This window comes from Protomyctophum bolini, assembly GCF_963924005.1.
Source record: "Protomyctophum bolini genome assembly, chromosome: 7".
NCBI lineage: Eukaryota > Metazoa > Chordata > Actinopteri > Myctophiformes > Myctophidae > Protomyctophum > Protomyctophum bolini.
This window is the reverse complement of record NC_137868.1, coordinates 16,460,534-16,484,046: the sequence shown is the minus strand read 5'-3', so window position 1 is coordinate 16,484,046 and position 23,513 is coordinate 16,460,534. Positions and strand designations below refer to the sequence as shown.

At 42.0% G+C, this 23,513-nt stretch overlaps 2 protein-coding genes across 2 annotated transcripts; one reads left to right on the top strand and one right to left on the bottom strand.

Annotated features, from left to right (window-relative positions):
- Nucleotides 1–3,207: 3,207 nt before the first annotated feature.
- Nucleotides 3,208–8,443, bottom strand: rps19 (ribosomal protein S19). Its single transcript, XM_080767429.1, has 6 exons — nt 8,402–8,443; nt 7,642–7,712; nt 6,681–6,781; nt 5,863–6,046; nt 4,736–4,790; nt 3,208–3,295 (listed from the first exon to the last, which is right to left on the bottom strand). Exons 2-6 carry the CDS (start codon nt 7,710–7,712, stop codon nt 3,233–3,235), a joined length of 474 nt encoding a protein of 157 aa, XP_080623555.1. The 5' UTR covers nt 8,402–8,443; the 3' UTR covers nt 3,208–3,232.
- Nucleotides 8,444–18,198: 9,755 nt separating this feature from the next.
- Nucleotides 18,199–23,271, top strand: LOC308318039 (adenosine receptor A1; the record flags this gene model as incomplete). Its single annotated transcript, XM_080767406.1, has 2 exons — nt 18,199–18,587; nt 22,476–23,271. The coding sequence occupies 2 exons, from the start codon at nt 18,199–18,201 to the stop codon at nt 23,269–23,271; spliced, it is 1,185 nt and encodes a 394-aa protein (XP_080623532.1).
- Between the last annotated feature and the right edge of the window lie 242 nt (nt 23,272–23,513).

Sequence of the window (23,513 nt, the reverse complement as noted above, 5' to 3'; positions counted from 1 at the left end):
GAGAGAGAGGTTCTGCCTAAAGCATAATTTACTTCACTTGAAAAGTCGGCAAACGACACCATCGTGCTGGAGTACAAATTAGTTTTAACAGGAGCAAGTGAACAAACATGGCAAAGCTGCTGCTGTGCATTCCACACATTTCTTCCTATCACCCAAGGACATGTTTATCCCCGTCTATCCTCCAAATTACAGGGTAGACGGAACACAGAGAGAGAGGAAGAGCCAGAGAGAGAGAGACTGGAGGGGGGATGGGGACTGGGGAGTTCAGGTGTTCAGGAACAGCTGGTCTCCAAATAAAAAGAAAAGAGGGTGTGGGAGGTGAAGAGAGAGAAGAGCACCAGAGCAAGAGAGAGAATGAGGGGGTGTTTTGAATATGAAGGCTTAGAGATTAATTTTCCCTGAGAGATGGGTGGAATAATTGATGGAGTCTCTGTGTATATGATGATTGACATAGAGGAAAAAGAAAAAATGATGGCCCTGTACACATTTTGGCGGGGGTAGGGGAGCATTGTGTTGACTGTACACACAGAGAGAGAGAGAGTGAGAGAGAGAGCTCAATCAAACATAGCAGATGCAATGGGTCAGGGATGTGCGAGTCAGTGCGACACACAGATGCTATTAAGCAAACAGAAACAAAGCATGCACACTCTCTCTCACACACACACAAACACACCCACAGAGCACAGCAGGCACAGGCACGGGCAGAGTAGAGCAACATAGACACAGCCATCAGCAAACAAAGCCCCCTGGTTGTTGCTTTCCAAATCTGGACACAAATTAAGTGAACAATATGAAAGCCATCTCTATTATCTCAAAGGGGGACATGATGGTCATGGATACATGAAAACTGCACAGCAAACACATTTGCTCTCATTTGGTGGTGGCTGTAAAATGGTTGCTCAGCCTAAGGCTCTGTGCAGCAGCTCTGAAGAATGATAATAATTGACTATAAGCTCCAATGGCCACTAAAAGAAAAATGAAATGGAAATGGGTATTTGTTTTCTTCTTGGCCTTATCTAAAGTTGTTATTTTTCTATGAAGAACAAGCCATGCTCTGGTAAAGAGACACTATCTCAGACATGCAGTATACAGTATTTTAGACAAGCAAGCATCCGGCTTTGACAAATCGGAGATGAACTCTGCTGTTACCTGACAGCTTCTCAAAATAGATCTCATTATAACTTTTGGTTAAGCTATGCCAGCTTTTGAATATCAGCTTATGACCTTTTTTTATTGCTAAGAATCTCTAATACGTTTATGGTCAGTTAATCATTTTATTATGCCCCTCCACACTTATCTTTTAGATTAATTTAATTACATTCTTTATACACTGCACTTTTTGTTTTGGAGGGGTGGGGTGTGGGGCTGCTCTTGGCTTTAAATTGCTAGTATTATTACCTGACAAATCCCTTTGAAAGGATTTATTTATTTATTTTGATTTTTTTCTCCAGAATTGATGCAGACATTATGGACATTTCGTGGCTTTTGGCACCCTCTGCAGGATATACAAAACACCACCAAATGAATTCAATGACGGGCTGCTACAGTACACGATTAGATCTAGCTGTGTACAGAAAAGGCAGAGCTATTGCATTAAATTGAAGATAAACTATGGGGACATGTTTCCACCTATGCAGGAAATAGTTCACAAAATGGCCCAGACACGGTGTTGGATAAAGAAATAACTTAAGGCATAACAAATAGGTTTGATATAAAATGGGTATGGCTGATGAGATGGAGCATAAGTCTCTCATCTCATGTAGATTAAAAATTCAAACATTTGTCCTTTCAAAGTCTTACAAACAGTAGTTTACCACGACATCTTTGATTGATTGTAATATGTATAGTTTGCAGAATTACAGTACATTTCAAGCACAACTCAATACAAAGACTGTCAACTGTGAGGGGACGAGCCAATAAAGCATTACACTGGTTTACAAGAGGGTCCACCATGGCTCATTATACAACTACATATTTTTTAATTCCTTCTGATCTTCCGTCAGAAAGAGATATTGGGTTCTTGGTACTGTGCTCGCTAGTTCATTACTGCATTAAGTAGCAAACCTCATTCGCAGCTAGCGCCTCAACAAAGACGGTACCTGTCAAGAAGTGCTTCCACAGCTGGTTTGTGCTTGTGATAAAATGTGTTGCTTTGGCCAAACGAGCCTCTAGGGGGCACTGTTGTCTTAGCTTCACCCATTAAATTAAAATGACATCATCCCTTCCCTTTCTAATGAGGGAACTGTACCTCATCACCATTGATCGATTAATGAATACCGTAGAAATGTGATAATCTGCCATTGTTGTTACACAAAAAAATAAAAACACTGTTGAGATTGCAGTGAGGGGGACACCATTTACATTCAAACACAAAGTAAGAACATGGCAACCAGAGACAATTGTTTTGAAGGGCAGCCTTCATGCACACATTTACAGAGCGAGGAGCTGCAGCCGTCTACAGGTTCACAGGATATAGGATGAATGAAAAGTATACTAGCAAAGCTGTCAACTCTTAGAAATCCCTCTCTCCAGACAAGACAACATGCCCTTTAGGCTGGGTGACATTCAGAACCAGACAGACAAATCAGCTTATGGGTGTTTCAAACCATGGACCTTTCCTTTGTCAAAATGAGGTTCAAACATTTCACTCGTCAGGAATGCAACATACCAGTAATCAGGTCAAGTAAAGTAGCCATTGTCCCCATAAAGTAGTTTCCATTTCAAAGCAAAACGCTATTCAGCAGTGAGACATGCCATGGCACATTTTGTTGCAATATTCAAAACGTTGCATCTCATCCTCAAAACCTCAACTTTAATTGAACCGGTTTCAAGCAGACCAAAGTATTGTAAACTAGTTACTTTTTTTTATCTATCAAACACATTGAAAGCAGCCGATGCTGCCGACAATGACCAGAAACAGCATTATTTTGTGCAATATAAATTACATTAAATATCATGAGCTATTACTTATAATCATCATGGTACGATTATTGCACATCTACTTATTTTGTATGTCACGTTTATAGTGCATGTAATGAATGGATCCAACAAAGTAAAATTAGCAGTCGCCTAGGCATCAAATAATGGGGATCATCCAACCACTTTCTTTTTTAATCAATCCACTATCGCATGTATATAATCCTCCAAACAAATACAGCTATTGTACCACACAAACCTGCGTTCTAAAGAAGTAAACAGGGAACACTGTTGGTTTCTCAAAATATTTATTTTTTTATCCAACAATCAATGCCGCTGCTGCCGCCGCTACCACAGACTTCTTGTTTGCTGCTGCAACCTGTGGAAACCAGAAAACAAGAATTCAATCATTTGTATTCAAAAACACTCCAGACGGGGGAAGCTTACAGCAAGTAGAGTGAAAATGACTGAATCACAATTCAACTCGAAGCTTGGAAGACAGCAATAGTTTTCCTCTGCTGCCAATGAACTAACACCATCCATACTCAGACGGTATAGGACAGGATCCCCACAAGCAAAAATGAACCAGTTTCAATAAAACCATCAGAAAGTACAAAACACAAGGGGTTTGGGGAATGAAGGAGGTAGGGGTGCCAACTGCCTGCGTGCCGGTTGCCAGCTATGTGCAGCAGACGCAGGCAGGGCTGGGCACAGGTTAGTTCATCTACATAGCGCTCATTAGCATGGGTAAACAAGGAGAAAACTGGTGCCATACGGTGGCTTTGCCAAGCATGAAATTCCTTCCTCGGGTTTACCCCTTTACCCTTGGATTATCACTCCAATGGTGCTGCTGCTGCAGTGCCTGCCTCCTCTCACGTCACTATAAGGCAGAATGTGCGACTAACAGACAACGACCTGCCGCTATGCTACACGGACAAACCAGTAACTCAGTAATTTAGCCTCTATAGAACAGCTGACTTGCATTCTGCAAGGCACTTTGGCAGAAAGGGAAACTTGCCCAAGGACAAGTTTTCAAAGCAGTGCATGCTCAAGCTATGCCGGTGCAGGGTGCTTCCCATAACAGACAAAGACGTGTAAGCATCAAAGCAGAGGGATGTTTTAGTGATGAAACTCACTATGGATTGAGCCACCACATTGAATAAGTCTAGACTTCAAATAAAACAATGCACCATAGAAGAGCATAAAGCAACCTTGGTGCTGGCCAGAAATGAAGCCTTTGATACAAATCAGTCAACTCAGGATTTTTTTTAATTGATTAACTTAAGTTCTGACAGAGGGCCAAAAGCAGGCCATTGCCCTAAAGATGCTATATCACCAAGGTTATTGTGTAGTGGGCAGCCCGCCACCCCTTTTTGTCAGAAGGAAGAGAATTCTGTATGTTGTGCACCTACACATAGAACAGATTAAGTTTGTACTAGCTGGAAAAGACTAGAAAGCTTTGATTCCTGGTAAGGAGATACATTCTCATCCATTGCATACCGCATTAAGAGTAATATTTATTCTATTGTCATTCATCTCATATCACTTGTACTAGATGCTGAAATTTGTCTCATTTTGAAAGTGCCATGGACTGTAGGGAAGACACGGGAGAGATGGTCTAATCTGTCCAGTGTCCAGAAGGGATACATTATAACAAAGCATTTGTGTTAATTTGGGTTAGGCACGTACCATTTGTGTACAATATCTACTGCCAATTATGTATTGCGATTTATGCTTTCCTGAAAATAAAAAACACATGGCAAGATAAACTATGGTGCTGCTTAACCTTTAACAGCAGAGTTGAGAAAACCATTCTCACCTGCCCAGCAATTCTGTCCAGGTCTCTGTTTCCCTGGGATGTGAGTCTGCGTCCGCTGAGGGGAGAGAGGACAGTGAATATTAAGACACTGAAACACAGTGGCACAACTGAGCACATCAGCCAACACAACACAACCTGGTCAAAAATCAATACACAACACAGCAGAGTATTCAATAACACCTCAACTACATTGGATATGCCCCATTGACCACAATACTGTGGTCATGAGGAGGCAGGCCAATCAATTCTTCCTACATAGAAAGGAAATCATTCACTCCGACATGTCAAACTGCAATGTCATTTTCCCGAATCACTTCAACTGATAACAGCCACAGAATTAGTGCTGCAGAAATGAAAATGTCCATCACCATGGCTCTGGCAAAGTCTTCATGAATATGCATGTAACCTACCTTAAATATTAAAAACTCAAATTGCTTAAACTACTGACCCTGGTGTCTGTATTTTGCAAACTTCATAACACACTGCTATTTTCAAAAATAGCAGTTCTACAAGCTCACAACCCGATCCAATGTGATGCGTTGCCAGCTTGCAGATCAAGTGACTAAACCTTTCTTCATGAATATACAAATCTTGACAGCTGCCAGAAAAAGCAGAGGATATGAATATGAATAACAGCCTTGTGCGATTTAGGACATACTGATGGCGTTGCCATCTTGACACTACTACTACACTATAATACGTCAAAACTGCACTTTTCAAAAGAGTTAATACAGTATGCTGTAGTATATAAACTAGTGCGGTTTCAATAATTTGCAGGCAGAGGCAATAGATACCACTTGAGTACGACATCAGAATGTCTGAATCCATTTTGATGAGTCAAGCAGTGATGCCGGGTGCATGCAATTTGCATGCATTTTCTTGGCACGCAATTGTGCTGCATGCCAATTCTTGAGAACCATTGACCCAACAGGCTTCACACTCTACACTGCACTTCTACGGGTGCTCAGCAATACATCTGCCCCGTGTGACATACATGCATAGGGATTTATGGACTTTATAAATCAATGTTTTATGCACTCATCCTCAAGTGTTCTGCTCATGAATATGTAATAAAGTACGGGGGTGAACCATGGAAATTAACAAAAAGGGCATGCATTTCTGCTCACCCATTGGGGTCCTTCTCGATCATCTTGAGCAGCTCAAGGGACTGAAGCACCTTGCGGGCCACGTTCTTGGATCCAACGCTGAAGTGGGAGGGGCAGACACCATTCCTATTGCGACCACCATAGATCTTGGTCATGCTGCCTACACCAGCACCACCACGCAGATACAGGTGGCGCACAGTGGATGCTGACAGAAGGAAGATTACCATGTTAGATAAAAACTAAATGAAAGGCTTCGGGCGACATCTTGAATGCATAAAACTGCAATTATGTTATACACTAATATGCTACCCAAGGGTGTGAACACCACCAAGTTAACCTGGTATCCATAGGAAAACAAACTATGCCAGGAAAGCCACATTTGCTGCCGACACCACCATAGGGGTCTTTGTAAAGTTGTCAGTATTGCATATTAGTATTAAGTCACTTGCTTATTGTACTGTACCAATTTGCTGTGCAGCATATTAACTTTTTTTTAATATTTCCCCCCCTGCTGTATTCTATACGATGCCTGTATTGTCACAGTAAATGCTTATTTGATTGTACCACATAAACCACAGAAGAAAAAACGGCACATTTCTAATAACCGGGATCGGAATCACTTGCTCAAGCCTGGCCAAGCAAAAAGCCAGTTCATAAATCAAGCCATACAGCATAACAATGTAACAATTTAGTCTTCACTGCAACCACATTGAGTAGGCGGAAAATACATCCAACCATCTGTCACACATCCCATCCCAGAAATGTAATGCAGATTCGGCAGGCCTCTGTTACACCAATAGTTATGGAACAGACAGATGCAGAGCGATGTAAGGACTTACCAGCTCTGATGTAGAACCAGTTGTCATCACTGGGAGCCAGCTCTTTGTGCTTGGCCAACTTGACAAGGTCAACCCAGTCTGGCACCTTCAGCTTTCCTGACCTGGGGACAAGATTAAAGAACAGAAAAGACTTTGATACAACGTAGTAGAAAGGTTTTAAGATTTGGACAATACACAGACAGAATGAGAAGTATTAGAGCCGGAAAACAAAATAAACCCCAACGTTTTGGGCCAAATGTTTGGTGAAACTGAGGTACTGTCCATTTATATCAAGTATATATTTTTATATCGCATCAAATGGGGAACTGTGTTCCAAAAATAAACAAATTATCCCAGCGGTTTGACTCGTATGGATGTAAAGAATCAACAGACGTTAGAAAACGCAAATGTTACTGCCGCTAAATTAGTTATTTCATAGTCTGTCTCTAGTGAAACATTGTGACTGACTACTATTGTAAATACAGAAAAAAGGTTCGTTTTACCTTTAACAGAACGATTAAAGGTTACTTAACTAAACAATGATATGATTCAACGATGTTAACGGAAATGACACCAGTCAGTCTGGAATGAACCTGCATGTGAAAGCTTGATTTGTCATATTGTATAACTGTAATGAGTCCGAATGGGAATAAAGATGAACTTATTTGGTTCCCCATATGCTCCAAAATCGATATTGCCAAATGCCATAACTATTCATGCCTAGAATAGGCATATGGATGCTAGGTTTGCTGTGTTTAATATAGAACAGATACTAGTATAAACACACGAACACACACTGACCACATAATATAATGTCCACTACACACACTGACATATTGGTAGTAGCATACATTAATTCCACATATCCCTGTATAAAGAGTTATTTGTTATACAGAGTACACTTGGCTACATTACATTTCATATACAAAGGCATTACATTACATCTAATGTAATGCCATTACATCCATGAAGGCATACTTACTTTTTCAGGAAGGCTGCAAGGGCACGCACAAATTCCTGCTGGTTAACGTCTTTCACTGTGACACCAGGCATCTAGAGAAAAGCAAGATTTGAAATGTTCATTTAGTAAAAAGGGACATGAAGCATTACTTGGACTATAATGATCAGACAGGAAATCTGTTGTGCTAGTGCTACATACATCCTACATGAAAACATACTGTACCATTGTTAATTTAACATTACACATACGACAACCGGGCTATAATAAGAGATATTGATTAGTTCGTGTAGTAGGCTGGTTTTGTCGCGTGTTGCCGATGTACAAGCCTTGACATGCTTTCTGTCGGCATAGGCTGCCTTCTATGAGTTAGCATTAGCTAGCTAGCTTCATGGGATATGGCCAACCATTAACATCGTAACCTGCCGGGTCCTAGCAAGTTATCCCAACCAAGTACAAGGTTCGGGGATCCTTGTGTACTCGGTCAATATATTCACAGGTTTATTTTAAGTGTACAATTGATCAAAAGACATAGTTAGCTCGAAAGCTAGTAAGGCTCAATGCGGTAGCATGGGGGCAGCCATCATTGACAGCACTCTAGCGCGAGCGCAACACGTAATATAAACCTAAATAAAAGCTATTTATCGGTTTCATACGCCAGTACTAGGCACCAATAATAATCAATCGATATTTAAACGTCAACCCGGTTAAGTTTAAAGGTGGGTAGTTATAGAGTAGCCGTATATTTCATATAATAACTGAGGGGAGAGAGATGTCCGTTTACCTTGCTTCTGGACAGCGAGAGGAAGAGAGGGTATACGGGGTTTCCAGCCCGTGTTAAAAGGGGCGAGTCACGTTACATCACGCGAGATCACAGTGTGTAAAGATGCACAGTATCCCTGCATTAAATGTATCCCTCTCAACTTCTTGTTTATGCCCCAAACTGACTGAATATACAGGTTTTGTAGCAAATTGTAGAAATATTAGACCTTATTGTCAAATGTTTAAGTCATGTTGTAATCATGTATAATTTATTCATTGATTGAAGTATTTGCAAAACAGTTTGCAGAATGGGTACATTTCACATGAAAGCACAACTCAATAAGACTGTTACTAGTCTGTTACCACACACACACACACACACACACACACACACACACACACACACACACACACACACACACACACACGTACACGTGTATATATGTATATATATACATATATATATAAAACATCGAGATGCCTTGATGTCCCTAGTACTAGTGCCCACCAATCCTTATCCAGTTTGCAAAAATAAAATAAAAATATTATAAAGATCTATACAAAAGGATGCTAAAGGGATTAACCCAAGAAAGCACTATTATACAGGTATGGCTTGTTTACATCCTGTTTATTCAATTCATTGAAACATTTCATGACAAACAATAACAGATGAATACAATACAATACAATACAATACAATACAATACAATACAATACAATACAATACAATACAATACAATACAATACAATACAATACAATACAATACAATACAATACAATACAATACAATACAATACAATACATTCATTCAATGCCTTACAGATAGACCTAACAGATAGACCCCCCCTGACAAATCACTAATTTCACTGGATAACAATTAAAGCATTAATATACTTTATTACTTTCCTATATTATATTTGAAACATAAAATACTTGTAACTATTAAATACCAGTATTTTACGTGTATGATATTGCATAGGCATATATGCAACACTTGTGTATCCCATTTCTTTTGTCCACAGTTTCACAATTCATCCAGATAAATCCAATTTCAACATCTCAGGGGTCAGCCAGAATGTGGTCTCAGAACAACTTTACATTGCTGTGGCTGTTGATGCTGATGAACACATTTGAGAGTATCAAGGTGATTGGAGGTCACCTAATGGGGCTCCATGCAGACTCCAGTCACCAGCCTGATAGGCGTTCCTGTTTTGGTTGAGGATGTTGTCACATATGCGAGCTGCATGCATGACTGCTGGTGCCAATTGCCAAACCTCATAGGTGACATGGGACATTGGGTATTATAGTTCTCGACTCAGGTAGTGACCAAATAAACTTCACTCAACATGCCAATAGCACCACCACCAAAGTTAGCCATCTGGTTATAACCACGTCCGTCTGTCTATGTGTGGTCAAGCAATCAACAAGCCCTGGAAACAGAAGACACGCTGACCTTCACCATTGATGTCCACTATAGAAATTGAACATCCATGAAACAGTTTGATCCAGTCCAAAAGCTACTGTACATACAGTATTCAGCTATGGAGCAGAGTTAATCAGTCTGAGATCAGTGCAGAGGAAGGCATGATGCAGTTCATCAGCCTCACCTCTGATCTGAGAGGTCTCTATCTCTCAAGGACAGGCATCTAATCCAATTAACCTTAAAATATGTGTACCATGCCACAGGAGGCTGCATTATTGTCCACAATCACCGTCCCAGAGGGAGTTCAACAAACCAGGTGTGTAAAGTTGACCGATTGGACAAGGCTCCAAAAATATCCAGAGATGCAAAGTTTGGGGTGTTTTATTTTCTCCCAAATAAATCCTCCAACAACAATTGCAGTATAATAGTGAAGGCCTTAAATAACAAATCAAAATAAGACTTTACCAAAATAACAAAAATTAAACTATACTTGACAGCAAACTAACGAAAACAACCAAGGAACTTAAGATCAATTAATCAATCAATCAATCAATCAATCAATCAATCAATCAATCAATCAATCAATCAATCAATCTCTAACTCTAACTCACCTTGTAGGAAACATGCACAACATTCTTTAGGAGAATAATTCTATTTTACACAGCCAGCAGGAGACGCCAAACAATAGTTTTGTTGTGGAACAACAAAACTATTAAAATGTAAATTTGCCCAGGCAAAGAAAAGCGCTATATTACTGCAACTAACCCATGTCAAGTTGAGGGAGGTAAATGCTGCTCATATAGCTTTTCTTTAAAAAAAAAATATATATATAATGTTGCTTGCTTCTTTTCACCTGACAGGGGGGAATTTCGCCGGCCGGACGTAGTGCATGGAAGGAACATGTTATTCCAACCAGTTCCTTTCCCCTCCATCAGGCGTCCCGGCTGGCCAGTGGGAGGTAGAGACCAGGATTATTGCATCTTTTTTGTGAGGGTACCTCCCCTAGGAGACACGGGGAGAACATGCAAACTTCACACAGAAAGACCCTTTCGCCAACCCCACATTGGGTATGGTCACTGATGACGCAGAGGAGGGAACACGCCCCCCCAGCGCCCACAGCGGGAATCGAACCCAGGACCTTCTAGCTGTGAGGAGACAGCACTACCGACTGTGCCACCGTGCCCCCTTTTCAATCTTTACTGACCTCACAATCTGGGGGAGAAGCCTTACATTTGCAAAACAATATGAGTGGAGACAAAGCTGATAAATACTTTGGCATGCCTTGCCAAGAAGAGAAGATTTGTTAACAATAGTTTTTATATGTAAACCAAGCTGAAAAAGGTGAAGATGCGTGCTCCCCAATTTATACATTTTGTTTTGTTCAGCATTGACCTCATGGTTTCAGCATAGAATTATTCTAAATGGCCTCTTTCAAAGTATATTCTCAAAGCCCTTACAATGCTCAGACTGGTAAATCCTCAAGCCCTGATGGCTTTGGGTGTGAATTTTTGAAGACATTTTAAATCATACTCATCTACCTCTATCTAGCTATGCTGAATTATTCAGCCAAAACAGGAATCCTCCCTCTGCAGTTATTAAGGGAGGCCTTTATGGGAGAAAAGAAAATTTCCTGACAATTGTGCCTGTTACAGGTCAATTGCATCACTGGATTTTGATTTAAATTGATTTCCTACAATGATGTCATTACAACTTTGATGTTTTCTCCCACATATTAATGTGGCTCAAATGATATTCATCAAGGGTCAGAACAATAACGGTAATTACTTCACCACTTTTCAACTTATCTTCATTGGTCCAATACCACAATTTATCTTTACTCAGTCTGTGTCTTATAGGAGGGCTGTGGGCAGTTCAGAAACTTGTCCACCAGTTTTTTTTAAACAAGAGAAATATTTCTTAATAATTAGATTGTTATTATCGTGAGAACGATGGATTCCATTATCGCATTGCAACTTTTCAGGAATAGAAAGCCTGCAGTTTCTATTAGCTTGGATTCCCATCGATGATGTCACTGGTGGACCGGTTTCTGAACTGCCCACATCCCTCCTATGGCACACAGACCGAGTAGAAAATAATTGTGATATTGTATCATGAACATTAATGAGGACCAATTATATGGAGGTAGAATGAAAAGTGGTGAAGTGGTCCTTTAACCACATGGATCCGAGCATCACTATTCTGGGCATGTCATAATAGACAAATTAACATTCAGAGAAATAGGCAAAATAATTTCAAATTTCTACAAGCTTACAACACATGCAATGGGTTGTTTGCTTGTTTATCGGCTATTTTTGGGATGAGGTGTAGAGGGGGTCCGGGGGAAAAGAAGGAACTATAAACCCCTTGGGGGCCCCAGTCAAGGAGGCTTAAAAGTGACTAATATTATTCAGAACATGCATGGAGCCATGGACGTGAGGAGACTATAGCCTCTCCCAGGCTGTTGTCCCCACGGGCTTCAAGTTGTACACCATTATGTGCCTGTCTTCAAGCACACCAAGGTAACATGTCTGAATGACTGGAGACCAGATGCTCGCACTTCAGTTGCCAGTAAATGCTTTGAGAGGTTGGTGAGGCACTTTGTTCTATTTGACCTACCACAGCAATTTGCATGTTGTCAAAATAGATACTACTGACGATGCAATTGCCTACTGCGATTTCTCACCTGGAGGGGAGTAACTGTTGTGTGTGACTGCACGCTGTTTGTGGAGTCCACCCATATTTTAGCAACGAAAGCCATGGGAGATTGTCATTGTCAGATTGTCCTCAGTTTCTAGTTGAGTGCAACATTTTTAGAGACGGTCTCATGTGAGTGTAACAAGTAAGGATAAACCCTTGAAGTGCTCCATTGCTGAAATTATTTTGTGGGCACATTCATTTTATGTATGCAGTCGATTTTTGTCTTGACCATACAAAATATATGATAATAACCATAATAATATAAAACTATAATCCATAAATGCAACATTAGAATGTAAAACACATTCATCACAATCCTTTTTTTTCTTATTTTTTTAAGCAAGTAAAATGAAAAGGTTGAGAGCAACTCAATAAAACAAACAGATTACAATTCTAATACTTTAACCGAGCATGGACTCAGTCAACCCTGAAAATAATAGGTGAAAAAGCATAAATAACTGTTTCTAGGTCCACATAGATAACTGTTTCTAGGTCCACATAGATAACTGTTTCTAGGTCCACATAGATAACTGTTTCTAGGTCCACATAGATAACTGTTTCTAGGTCCACATAGATAACTGTTTCTAGGTCCACATAGATAACTGTTTCTAGGTCCACATAGATAACTGTTTCTAGGTCCACATAGATAACTGTTTCTAGGTCCACATAGATAACTGTTTCTAGGTCCACATAGATAACTGTTTCTAGGTCCATAACTAAGCTAATAAAAAAGACTGCCCTTCTCAACATTATTTTTGTATTAAAATTCAAAAAGTGTCCAAGAAGAAACCAAGATTCCTAACAACATTGTGCAGATTTGGCGATAGGGAACAAAGTGCATGGCTTAGGCTAATAGCGATGAAGCAAGCGGGGCTAAAATAATTACTTCAGCTTTGTTATCATTAAGTAAATTCCTCACCATCCAGCCATCTAGACAGCTAAAGATGTTCTTCTGTGAAATGATTAATGTGTCATTCGCATAAGAGTGGTACAGAATATTATAGTTATAAGATGTGAAGGGAAAGTATTATAATGAGTATAAAAGAGGCCTTAATTGAACCTTGAGGGATGCCATTGAATGGGCCCTGGGACTGAAGAACAGTTCCCTATTCTAACTATATGAACTTTTAGAGAGTAAAACATTTGAATCCTGTAGCCTAGAGTGTAGACCCCTGTAGACCAACTATACCCTCCAGGCGTTTTAAAAGAACGTCATGGTCAATTGTGTCAAAAGCTGCACTGCAGATCGAGCAGAACTAAAATGCCATGAGAACCAGAATTGACAGAGAGTAGGATGACATTATGTACCTTGGCTTGTACAGGGCTTGTACAGAGTGGATGCTGTTCTATGCAGAGCTTAAAGCGGAACATTTAACCACTAATTTTCAACATTGAACTATACTATGTAATTAATATACCTTGTTGTTGTGTATAAGTAATACAAAATCCTATTGTGAGCAGCAACATCACATCATCTTGTTGTATAAGAGACTGAAGTAATCGATCCCAGATAATCCCCCCAATCATCACAAGGCATGCAGGAACATACAATGAGCGCAGCACCATCGAACAGCTGTCAGTGAGACATAACAAATTCCTCTTCTGTTTAGCCTAGAAATGCAGGTAGAACTTCGTCATGTGATCAGTGACATCACTGGTGTGTATATGTAAGACCAGTGGGGGATTCTCATATTCACTATTGACTGAACTGTGCAGTAATATCAAAGAAATAACATGTATGCCTATAAGATCATAACAGTATAGCCTATATACAAAGATGCTGTTCAATGGGTGTATTTTCGTGCATTCCATCTGAGCAGGCTCAGGGCAGAGCAATTACCGTGGCACATCGGTGGCGCTGGCACCGTTTTTCATGGAACGGTGCCCCTTAGATAAGACATCTCACTGTGTTGTTATCTCTGCTCATCCTCAGCACATCTAGCCAAAATTCACTCATTAGCCACAGGCAGGGTGCTTTCTCTGCTGTGTGCATGTCACCTCTGGCTCAACAGCAAGAAACTATTGGGAGGATGGCAGACAAAAACAAAATAAAAACAATACATACAGCTTGGAAACGAAAGGAGAAAGAATTTGTTCTGCAATGTGTTTGTGTGTGGTTTATATGGTGGTGTATATTATATTTATTTGTTTGTTAAAGTATGTGTAAATAGCTCTATATTCCATAGAATAATGTATTTGATCGATAAGAGAGATATCATCTTATTAAACAGAAAATAAAGTTTCTGGTCAAGGTACGAAGAGGAAAGAACTCATGCAAGATACATGATAAATGTGAAATTGGAAGTGATTGATGGATATAAAAATAGGATCCATCTTTTATCATGATAACTTTGAAAGGACTGTATAATTATGAAAACATTGTAAATCTATACCTTCGATAGCTCAGCAGGGAGACCAATTAAATACCGTGCTGTATTTACCTTAAAATGAGTGAATAGCCCTTTAAATGACCATCACTGTACCAAAAATAGAAACATACCTTAAAAAGGATTTGGAGGCAGATGAAATAGAGATCGGAGAGAGTTTAAGGTTTAACCATTATTTTAGTAGGTATAAAGCAAATTTACATAGAGAATGTGCTACATGGTTCAGATAATAGTATTTACATCAATATAATTTAGAATAATCAATTGTTGATTCCAAAAGAACCCGAAGCTGAACTGAACTTCCGAACTGAACTCCGGACCTGAACTCCTTCACAGTATTTGTTCCAGGCTAAATACTGCAGATCACGTCAGATTTGTTGATATAATGTTCATTGGCTGTAGATGTTTCATGTCCGCCATGTCAGATGACAAGACCAGTGTTGGCGCTCTTTCATTAGTGCAACGCCTAGATGATGAGGATGGCGTAGCGACGCAGAGTTCATCTTCCTTGGTTCAGTCATTGATGCCCATTGAAGCCTGGAGAGCGCCTAGGCAGGCGTTGCCAGGCAACCTGTAGATAACTTTCCCTGCACTAAACTTTCGGCAGAGAAAGAACGCTCCCTGACTCGGTGAGCAGCTATCTCACTCGGCCAAGGTCATATGCATGTAGACTCAAAACCATAATAGACACTTCATTATTGCACGTTTGTGGCTGGTGGCAGACAACATTGAGACTGAATAAGGAGTCAACAAGATATTAAATGGGACAGATGAAAACATATTTTGGCCATAAACCTGAATGACATGACATTTAGGATGATAAGGAACAACGCTGCACAAACAGGCCGTAGGCTAAGAGTAAAATGATGATATGGAGCATAAGGTGACAATATGAATGATCCGGCCTGGGTCAAAGTTCAGGAGAATATGAGAATATGAGACATTGACCACTGGACATTAGTTTGTAAACAGATAAGACCCATTTTATCTATCAGTGATGCTACCAAAAAATGAGCAGCACAAATGGAACTGGAACACTATAACATTGAAGATGAGTAATTATCTTTGTGTGGTTCTCTCTTCTTATTGGATAAAACTGCCATCCTGAACTGAACATTTATTGTATGTTTAAAAAGAGCTGGAGAGACAGGGTTGCAATGTTAGTGACCAATTACTCTGTAGAGTTTTAACCTTTAAAAATAATAATTTGTAACTAAAAAATATCCCACCACTACGGAAGGGCATTGCTGCCAAAAACCAAAACAATCCTGGTTTTAATGAGATACATGATGTTATAACTTATATAAACCAGATTTTTCCCTTTTTGTTTAATTCTGGTTTTAGCGAGATATGTATCACATTATGATGTGATATCACGTCATTACGTTATATATACACGAGAGCAGACATGGCAGCAATTCCGTTAAACTCCCCCCATCCACATCTACACTTGTCTTATTTGTATTTCTCCATACGCTCATGTACATGTATGCGTGCCTTATTTACATTTCGTTCTGTCCGACACTGGCGATGCCCTTTGCACACCTCAAATGGAAAGGGCAGCTGTGCTCCAACATTGACACAATTGATATGTTTGCAGAGACAGGAGCAGGCGATAGCAGGCAGGTGGATAAGCTGAGGTTTATGAATCAGAGTTTATTCTGTCAACAGAAACCAACAGGGAGACTGAAAGGTGAGAGGGAGAGATAGAGATACCAGAGGGAAGTAGAAGAGGAAAAAAAAGCCAGTGGAGGCATACAGAGGAGAGATTAGAGAGCTTTGTACTATCAGTGGCATCACAGGTCTTCAAAACAGGTAAAGGCATCTTTCTTTTAATCCCAATCTGTTCTTTTCACAAACATCATCACTCCTCTGCAGCTCTTGGGACAATATCTAGCTCAGCTGATTTGCTGAGTGACTTTAGACCCATAGATTGTATACTGTTTTCCTATTGCTTAATTGATTAACCAGGGTAATGAATTGCCACCGGTTCAAATCAAATACCCATGCAAGGTGGATTAAACCCCATTAATTATTTCAGAGGATGAATTTGGCCAAAGCCCTTCAAGAGGCGAGACACAGGAAACAACTCTATAAAGTGATTATGACGTGCTATTAAGGGGTTACTTCGGCCAGTCGTGATTATTATGGAAAACGCACGACCACCGGTGGATGTGCTGAAAAGGTCAAACTAATTATTGGGAAAGGACAGGTAGCGTATTGCAGTGGCTCATGCTTCAACATTCATTCACTTTGCTTCATTCATTCCAGGTTATTGTTTGAGAACGTACCGGAATTACCTGCCAATTGCATGAGTGCAAGGCTGAGTGCATTTGCAGGAGCTTAGACTACTCATCTTTGTGCGTGTGTGTGTGTGTGTGTGTGTGTGTGTGTGTGTGTGTGTGTCTGTGTGCACATTCACGTGCGTCTGTGCTTTCTGTTCACATTTCTGCATACCTGGATTGTTCAGACCTATTTGTGCTTCGGAGAGTAATGTTGTCATACCTCAAGGAAGGTCGTGAAAGTGAAATGTTGAGCACTGTAATGCAATTTTGTAACTCACAGTATGACAGAGGGGAGGGGTTTTTTCGCAAAGAGTGCATGTGCTTGGATGTGGCGTGGGCATTTAGTGCCAGAGAGGGAACAAAATGAATGAGAGAGGGAGAGAGAGGGCAGGAGGGGGGAAAACGTGAGTGTTTAGCAATATGTTCCCATACAGCCTATAGCGTCTGTTCTGCTGTGTTTGCATGGAACTCACATCCACAACAGTAGAGCTGTCAGGTTCAATCTCCTCTGACCTTTTCATTTTCCAGACACATTAACAGCTCCCCAATACAATAAAAAAGTAACCCCCCCACCCCCCAGTCTTCCCCATCCTTCCAGATCTGTCCCATCTCTCTGTCTTCTCTCTTTTTAAATCCGTCTCTATGAGCCCTTTTACTTTTCTGACCCACTCGCCCACATTTAACCTCAGATATTTCCTCCACCCTGTTACTCTGATCTGAGTTGTATTCTCTCTCGTAACCGCTCTCTCTCTCTCTCTCTCTCTCTGACCGCTCTTTTGACAAGGTAAGTTGAATCGTTGAGAAATGAGTGCTGAAAGAGTCGGCTGTGAACACAGGCCAGTCAGTGCATGTCAGAAGTGGGAGTGAATGTGACTGTGTGCCGGCAAGGGCATGCACCTCTAACCTCCCTACGTCACCTTCTCTCTCTTTCCCACACATTAAAAAGTCATGACCATTTTGAATTATATTCAACTCTTGTATGCTTGTCTTTGTCTCTCTCTCGTCCCCCCGTCCCCCCCTGCAGAACATGGAGTTCATGTGGCTGTACTCTCTGTGCCAGTGTGTCCTGTCCGTGTGTGTGATGGTGGCGAGCGTGAGGTTGTGCATGGCCCGCAGCAGCAGCAGTGGTGGCGGTGTGGCAGTGGACGTCCAGGGCGGCTCCCAGCGGGTGGAGGCCCGGCCGATGCACGGTGGCGGGAGCGTCTCGTCGTGCCTCCGGATGTGTCTGGGCTGGGTGGGGGCGGTGGGGGGCGCCGTGGGGGTCCCGGTGTCCGTGCTGCTCAACCTGCGCTCGCCCCAGTGTCTGTACACCTGCATCACGCTGGTGTGCGCGCCGCTGCTTGTCAGGCAGTTCACCATGTGCCTGCTGCTGCTGCTCACGCTGGACGGCCACCTGCAGCGGCGTCTGGCACAGCGGTGAGTCAGTGGTGGAAAAAGTACTCAAATATTCTGCTTAAGTAAAAGTACAAGTAAGACGCCCATGTGAGGGCAAGAAGCGAGGTCGCGCTGAAACAACCGCTCTGGGAATGCCCATATATGGACAGTTGTTTTCTCCAATCAAGATCGAGTGGGGCGGGCCTTGGTGCACGTGCTGTTGGTCTGTTGTACTTCCCCCACTTAGTGTGTGCATGTGTACATCTTGTTACCGGGGCGGACCAGGGTTTTTCCCAAATCACCCAAATCACTGAATGCTCCTTTAAGGTTTGAGGTCAGATGTAGAGTTGCTGGCCGGCTCCATATATGCAGATCTAGGTGATGATCCAGTCTTCTCCATGTATGGCTACCCAGGGTTTGATGGGGTCAGTGTCGTGATCTTCATATATGGAGATGGCCATATATGGAGTGTGTCACGAGGTGTGACTGACAGACTGACATGAGGTGTCTCAGGTGTGACTGACTGACATGATATGCAGGTTTTCATAGTAAACTGGGTTTGGATTGGGTTGGATTGGGGGTGGGAAGTGAGGACGCTGGCGTCGACTGTTCGCCGCTTCACCTCCCAATGTATGAATGAATGAACCATTGTAAAGCGCTTTGAGCACTTGGAAAAGCGCTATAAAAATGCAATTCATTATTATTCATTATTATCTACGGTTGCAACCAATACTACAATACGGAAATACTCTGTTACAAGTATACAGAAGTCCGGAATTCAAAATGTGTTTGAATAGGGGGCGTGGTCGGTAGTGCTGTCGCCTCACAGCTAGAAGGTCCTGTGTTCGATTCCCGCTGGGAGCGCTATGGGCGCTGGGGGCGTGTTCTCTCCTCTGCGTCATAATACCCTAGGTGGGGTTGGCGAAAGGGCCTTTCTGTGTGGAGTTTGCATGTTCTCCCCGTGCCCCCTCTAGGGTAGGTACCCTCACAAAAACCATGCAGTAATCCAGCCTGGTCTCTAACTTACCTCCCCCTGACCAGCCGGGGGACCTGATGGAGGGAAAAGGAACTGGTTGGTATAACGTGTTGCTTCCACACGCATAGAAGGAAGCATGGGGTCAGTCCGTTGCTCTCCCCAGGTTGGCAGAGGAAGTGTAGTGCCCTGGATTACATTAGATAATTGACACTGGTGGAAAAAATGGGTTGTACCCAGTGTGTGCCGGTCGAGTTAAAGCACAGGCAAATAGGCTAAACGTTTCTCAGTTCATCAGACTTTCTATGACTTTCTACTTCAATCAGAATCCTAGTGGTTTCCCGGGAGTATATAGGAACAAAAAGTGAAATTGAAAGTTTGTGTGTAAAGTTAAAAGGTTAAAGGTTAAGTTTCCCGATTTTCGAGTTGCAGTTATCTAAAATTGATGTTGATGCAGGCGGAGTGATCTTCCACTCCGATGGAAATAAGGCACTGCAAAATACAGTGTTTGTGATAGGGGAGCTTAAAAGTGGAGCAGGTCTTGTGAACACACTCTCGGCAGCTAGAATCAATGCAAGGAGGAAGAAGCGGGCAGCAGGGATGCCTAGCATCCTCACCGATATGCCACAGTATGGATTTATGCTATTCCAAAACAGTGTTAACTGAAAAGGCTTAGGGCGATATTTCATCCAGCACTTACAAATGCTCTTGACTTTCTGCTGCTGATTTACACCTCTGGGTTACAAAGTAAATACCCCCTGAGAGGTACTATGGACACATAATGGCTCATCAAAATACCCAACTCTCAGAAACAAGGAGGTATATTGTCACTGTCCTGTCCCTGTCACCTTGTATGTGGAAAAAGTCAATGTTACTTTTTAGGACATTTTCACTATAAATCAGTCAATATTACACTTAACCAATCCTAGAAACACTGATTAGAAGTATATTTCCATGGGGTGATTGATACCCCCTTCTTCCCACTCGACTAAAATATACACAGCTTAGAAGCAAAATAGAAAAACTACAGTATATATTATACCGTAGGCTATGATGGGCATGAAATGAGTATGGCTAAATATGAATGGTCACACTTATATCATGCACACAGACACAGGAGGTAATTGGTTATAATTCTGGCTGTATTTGGCATTTTCATGTGTTATGTACACAGCTGGTAATAGAGGTAATAGTAGCCATAGCAATTTGTTTTGGTCATGCAGGCACATTAGTGCACCTGTGTGTGCATGCATGCATGCATGCGTGTATGTGTGCATGTAATCATTTTGGCAATCCATGCCTTAAAGCCCAATTAACCTTTGGTAGAGGTTTATGTTTATGTTTATTAAAGGATCCCAATTTGATGCACGTCTACGCGCCTCTAGTCTGAGTTGACATTTGTATTTCCACAAAACGTTCAACCAGGATTTGTGATGGATTGGACCAGTTTTAGTCTATTTGGTTCCATCTGTACATAGTCTATGTGGTTGAATTAACAATATGGATTTACTGTGTTGTAATCTCAAGGAAGCTCGCAGCCAAATTTCAATGTAATATCCGTTTTGTTAATGGTTGGTACCAGGTGAAGGTTTCATATCCAAATCCAAAAGATTTTCACCCTCCAGAGCTGGTTATGAATAAACGTTGCAGAGTCCTGCCTGTAACCTAGAACCTTGGTATGGCCCCTTTGGCCAAGCAGTAGATGCTTGACCCAAACATTTTCTGCTTTTTTGCCCCTTTCACTGCACAGAGCAGCTAATGAGCAATGATTATGATAAAATAAAAATAATTCTAAGGGGTCTCCCTTAAAGGTTAATGTAGAGAGTGAGTTGGCAGCATTTATGTTATGTTTAAAAGTGAAAGCAGTTTGCTTACACACAAAAATGGCTGGGAAGTAGCTAGGGCTCATGCAATAAGACTTAAATCGATATGATGATTATTTCAAACTTTGCCTCGACGATTATGATTAATGAATGATTATTCCTTGTTAAATAGTGAAAATAGGTCACACTGCGTAACGATGCAATGCGTTGTGAGCTTGTAGACTGGATAATATAGCTATTTTTGTATGCCAGCATTGTACAACAAAGTGGTTAAGTGGTTAATCAGACTATTTGATTTAGTCGATACTTTAAAATATAGTAAATATAGTATAGTAAAATATTTGTCATGTTCTCTCTCTCTCTCTCTCTCTCTCTCTCTCTGTCTCTCTCTCACACTGGCACACACACACACACACACACACACACACACACACACACACACACACACACACACACACACACACACACACACACACACACACACACACACTTAGCGGTGGTAAAAACCAAAGGGCATAAGGTAAAAACCAAAAGGCAGGTGAACATAGTACTGGCAAATTGCCAATGGCCCATTATTTCACACGTGATGCAAGACCAGAATGTTAGACTTACCACTTCTACAAACAGCAACACAACTTCAACAGACGCTCAACCAGTCAGTCCATTACTACTGCATCATGCAAACTGCTATGGGGTGAAGTGATGTGTGCACTTAAAACAAGGTGAGAACTACAGTATATGCCAAATAGTGCCCAAAATGTATTTCAAAGTGCTTGTTGACAGAGACTTGTCTAGGCAGGATGGCTGCACAATGACGTTCAACAACAACCTGAACAGGCTCTCCAACTGAAACAGATGGCCCTGCATGAGTTGGGATGGTGTGGGAACCCTGCTTTAAAGTCTAAGCATCAGTATTATTTCATAAAATGTCTTAATTCTACATAATACATATCTTTTTCCAAGCGTGCAGATTTCATAACTAGAAAAGTGATTTCCGCCCAGGCCGGGACACATACCCATAGGGCTGTGTTAGTCATGGCAGCCCTATCGGGACCCGAGGAAGCCGTATCCGGCCTAGTGGAGACAATACAGCTTTTCATAAGAACTGATCCACATGTGTTTTGTGTGTAACAGGTACTGCTCACTGGTTACCCGTCGACGCGCCCTGTGTGTGGTCCTGCTGTGCTGGGTGGGCTCAGTCCTCTCCTCGTTTGCCCAGTTCATTGGCTCCAATGTCCTGAACAGCTGGAGCAGTGGCAGCGGGTTTCTATTGGATGGCAATTCCTCCGACCCGTCTCCATCCCCTCCATCAGCCTCCAAATACCCTCATGGCTTCAAGGTCATCGGGCAATACCTCCCTTATGGAGGGTTCCTGTCCAAGTTTTATGTAGAGGACCTGCACAATTTCACCTACGCCGAGATCCACGGCAGCCACTGGGCCGTGTGCGCTCCCGACACCATCCTGAGCCCCCAGTTCCATGTGTACGTCTACGGGGTGACATCGTTCCTGCTCCCCTTCCTGGGGTTGCTGGCCATCTACCTGGACCTGATGTGTGCGGTGCCCCGGCAGAGCCCCTTCGACCCTGCAGAAGAGACTCCTAAGCACGGATCCTCGCAGGCCCACTCCCTGGCTCTCTCCCTGTCCCTCCTCGTTCTCCTGTGTCTGCCCCTTCACATCACCCACATCCTTCTGCTTTCTGCCCCGGGCGGAAGGCCTCCTGTCTGGGCTCATCAGGCGGCGACGTTCCTCTGCCAGGCGTACAGCCTGGTGCCGCAGCTCCTCTCCACTCCCAACAAGAAAGCGGAAGGTGGAGAACAGACGTCCTGTAGAGGCAAGGCTGTGGGCAGGGCCCTGTGTGAAGCTGTGCATGCCGCTCCCTGGTGTTCGGCCAATCACTCCCTCAAAGCTAAAGTTTGCCCAGAAGTTTGACTTTTCCGCAGAGTGAAATATCCCGGGCTGTGCTTTTCAGTTTAATTAGTTTTCTAGGCCAAGCTTCATAGGCCTACGCCGCATTCCTATTTATTTGGTATGTGCATAAGAAATGGCTTGTGTTCCTTGGAAATGCACGTTGCGCATAGATTGGATTGGAAAATTAGCATGTGGCATGTTTGTTGTTGACTTCTTAACTAATCAGCCACCTATTGCACATGCAGGCGTTATGAATAATTCAC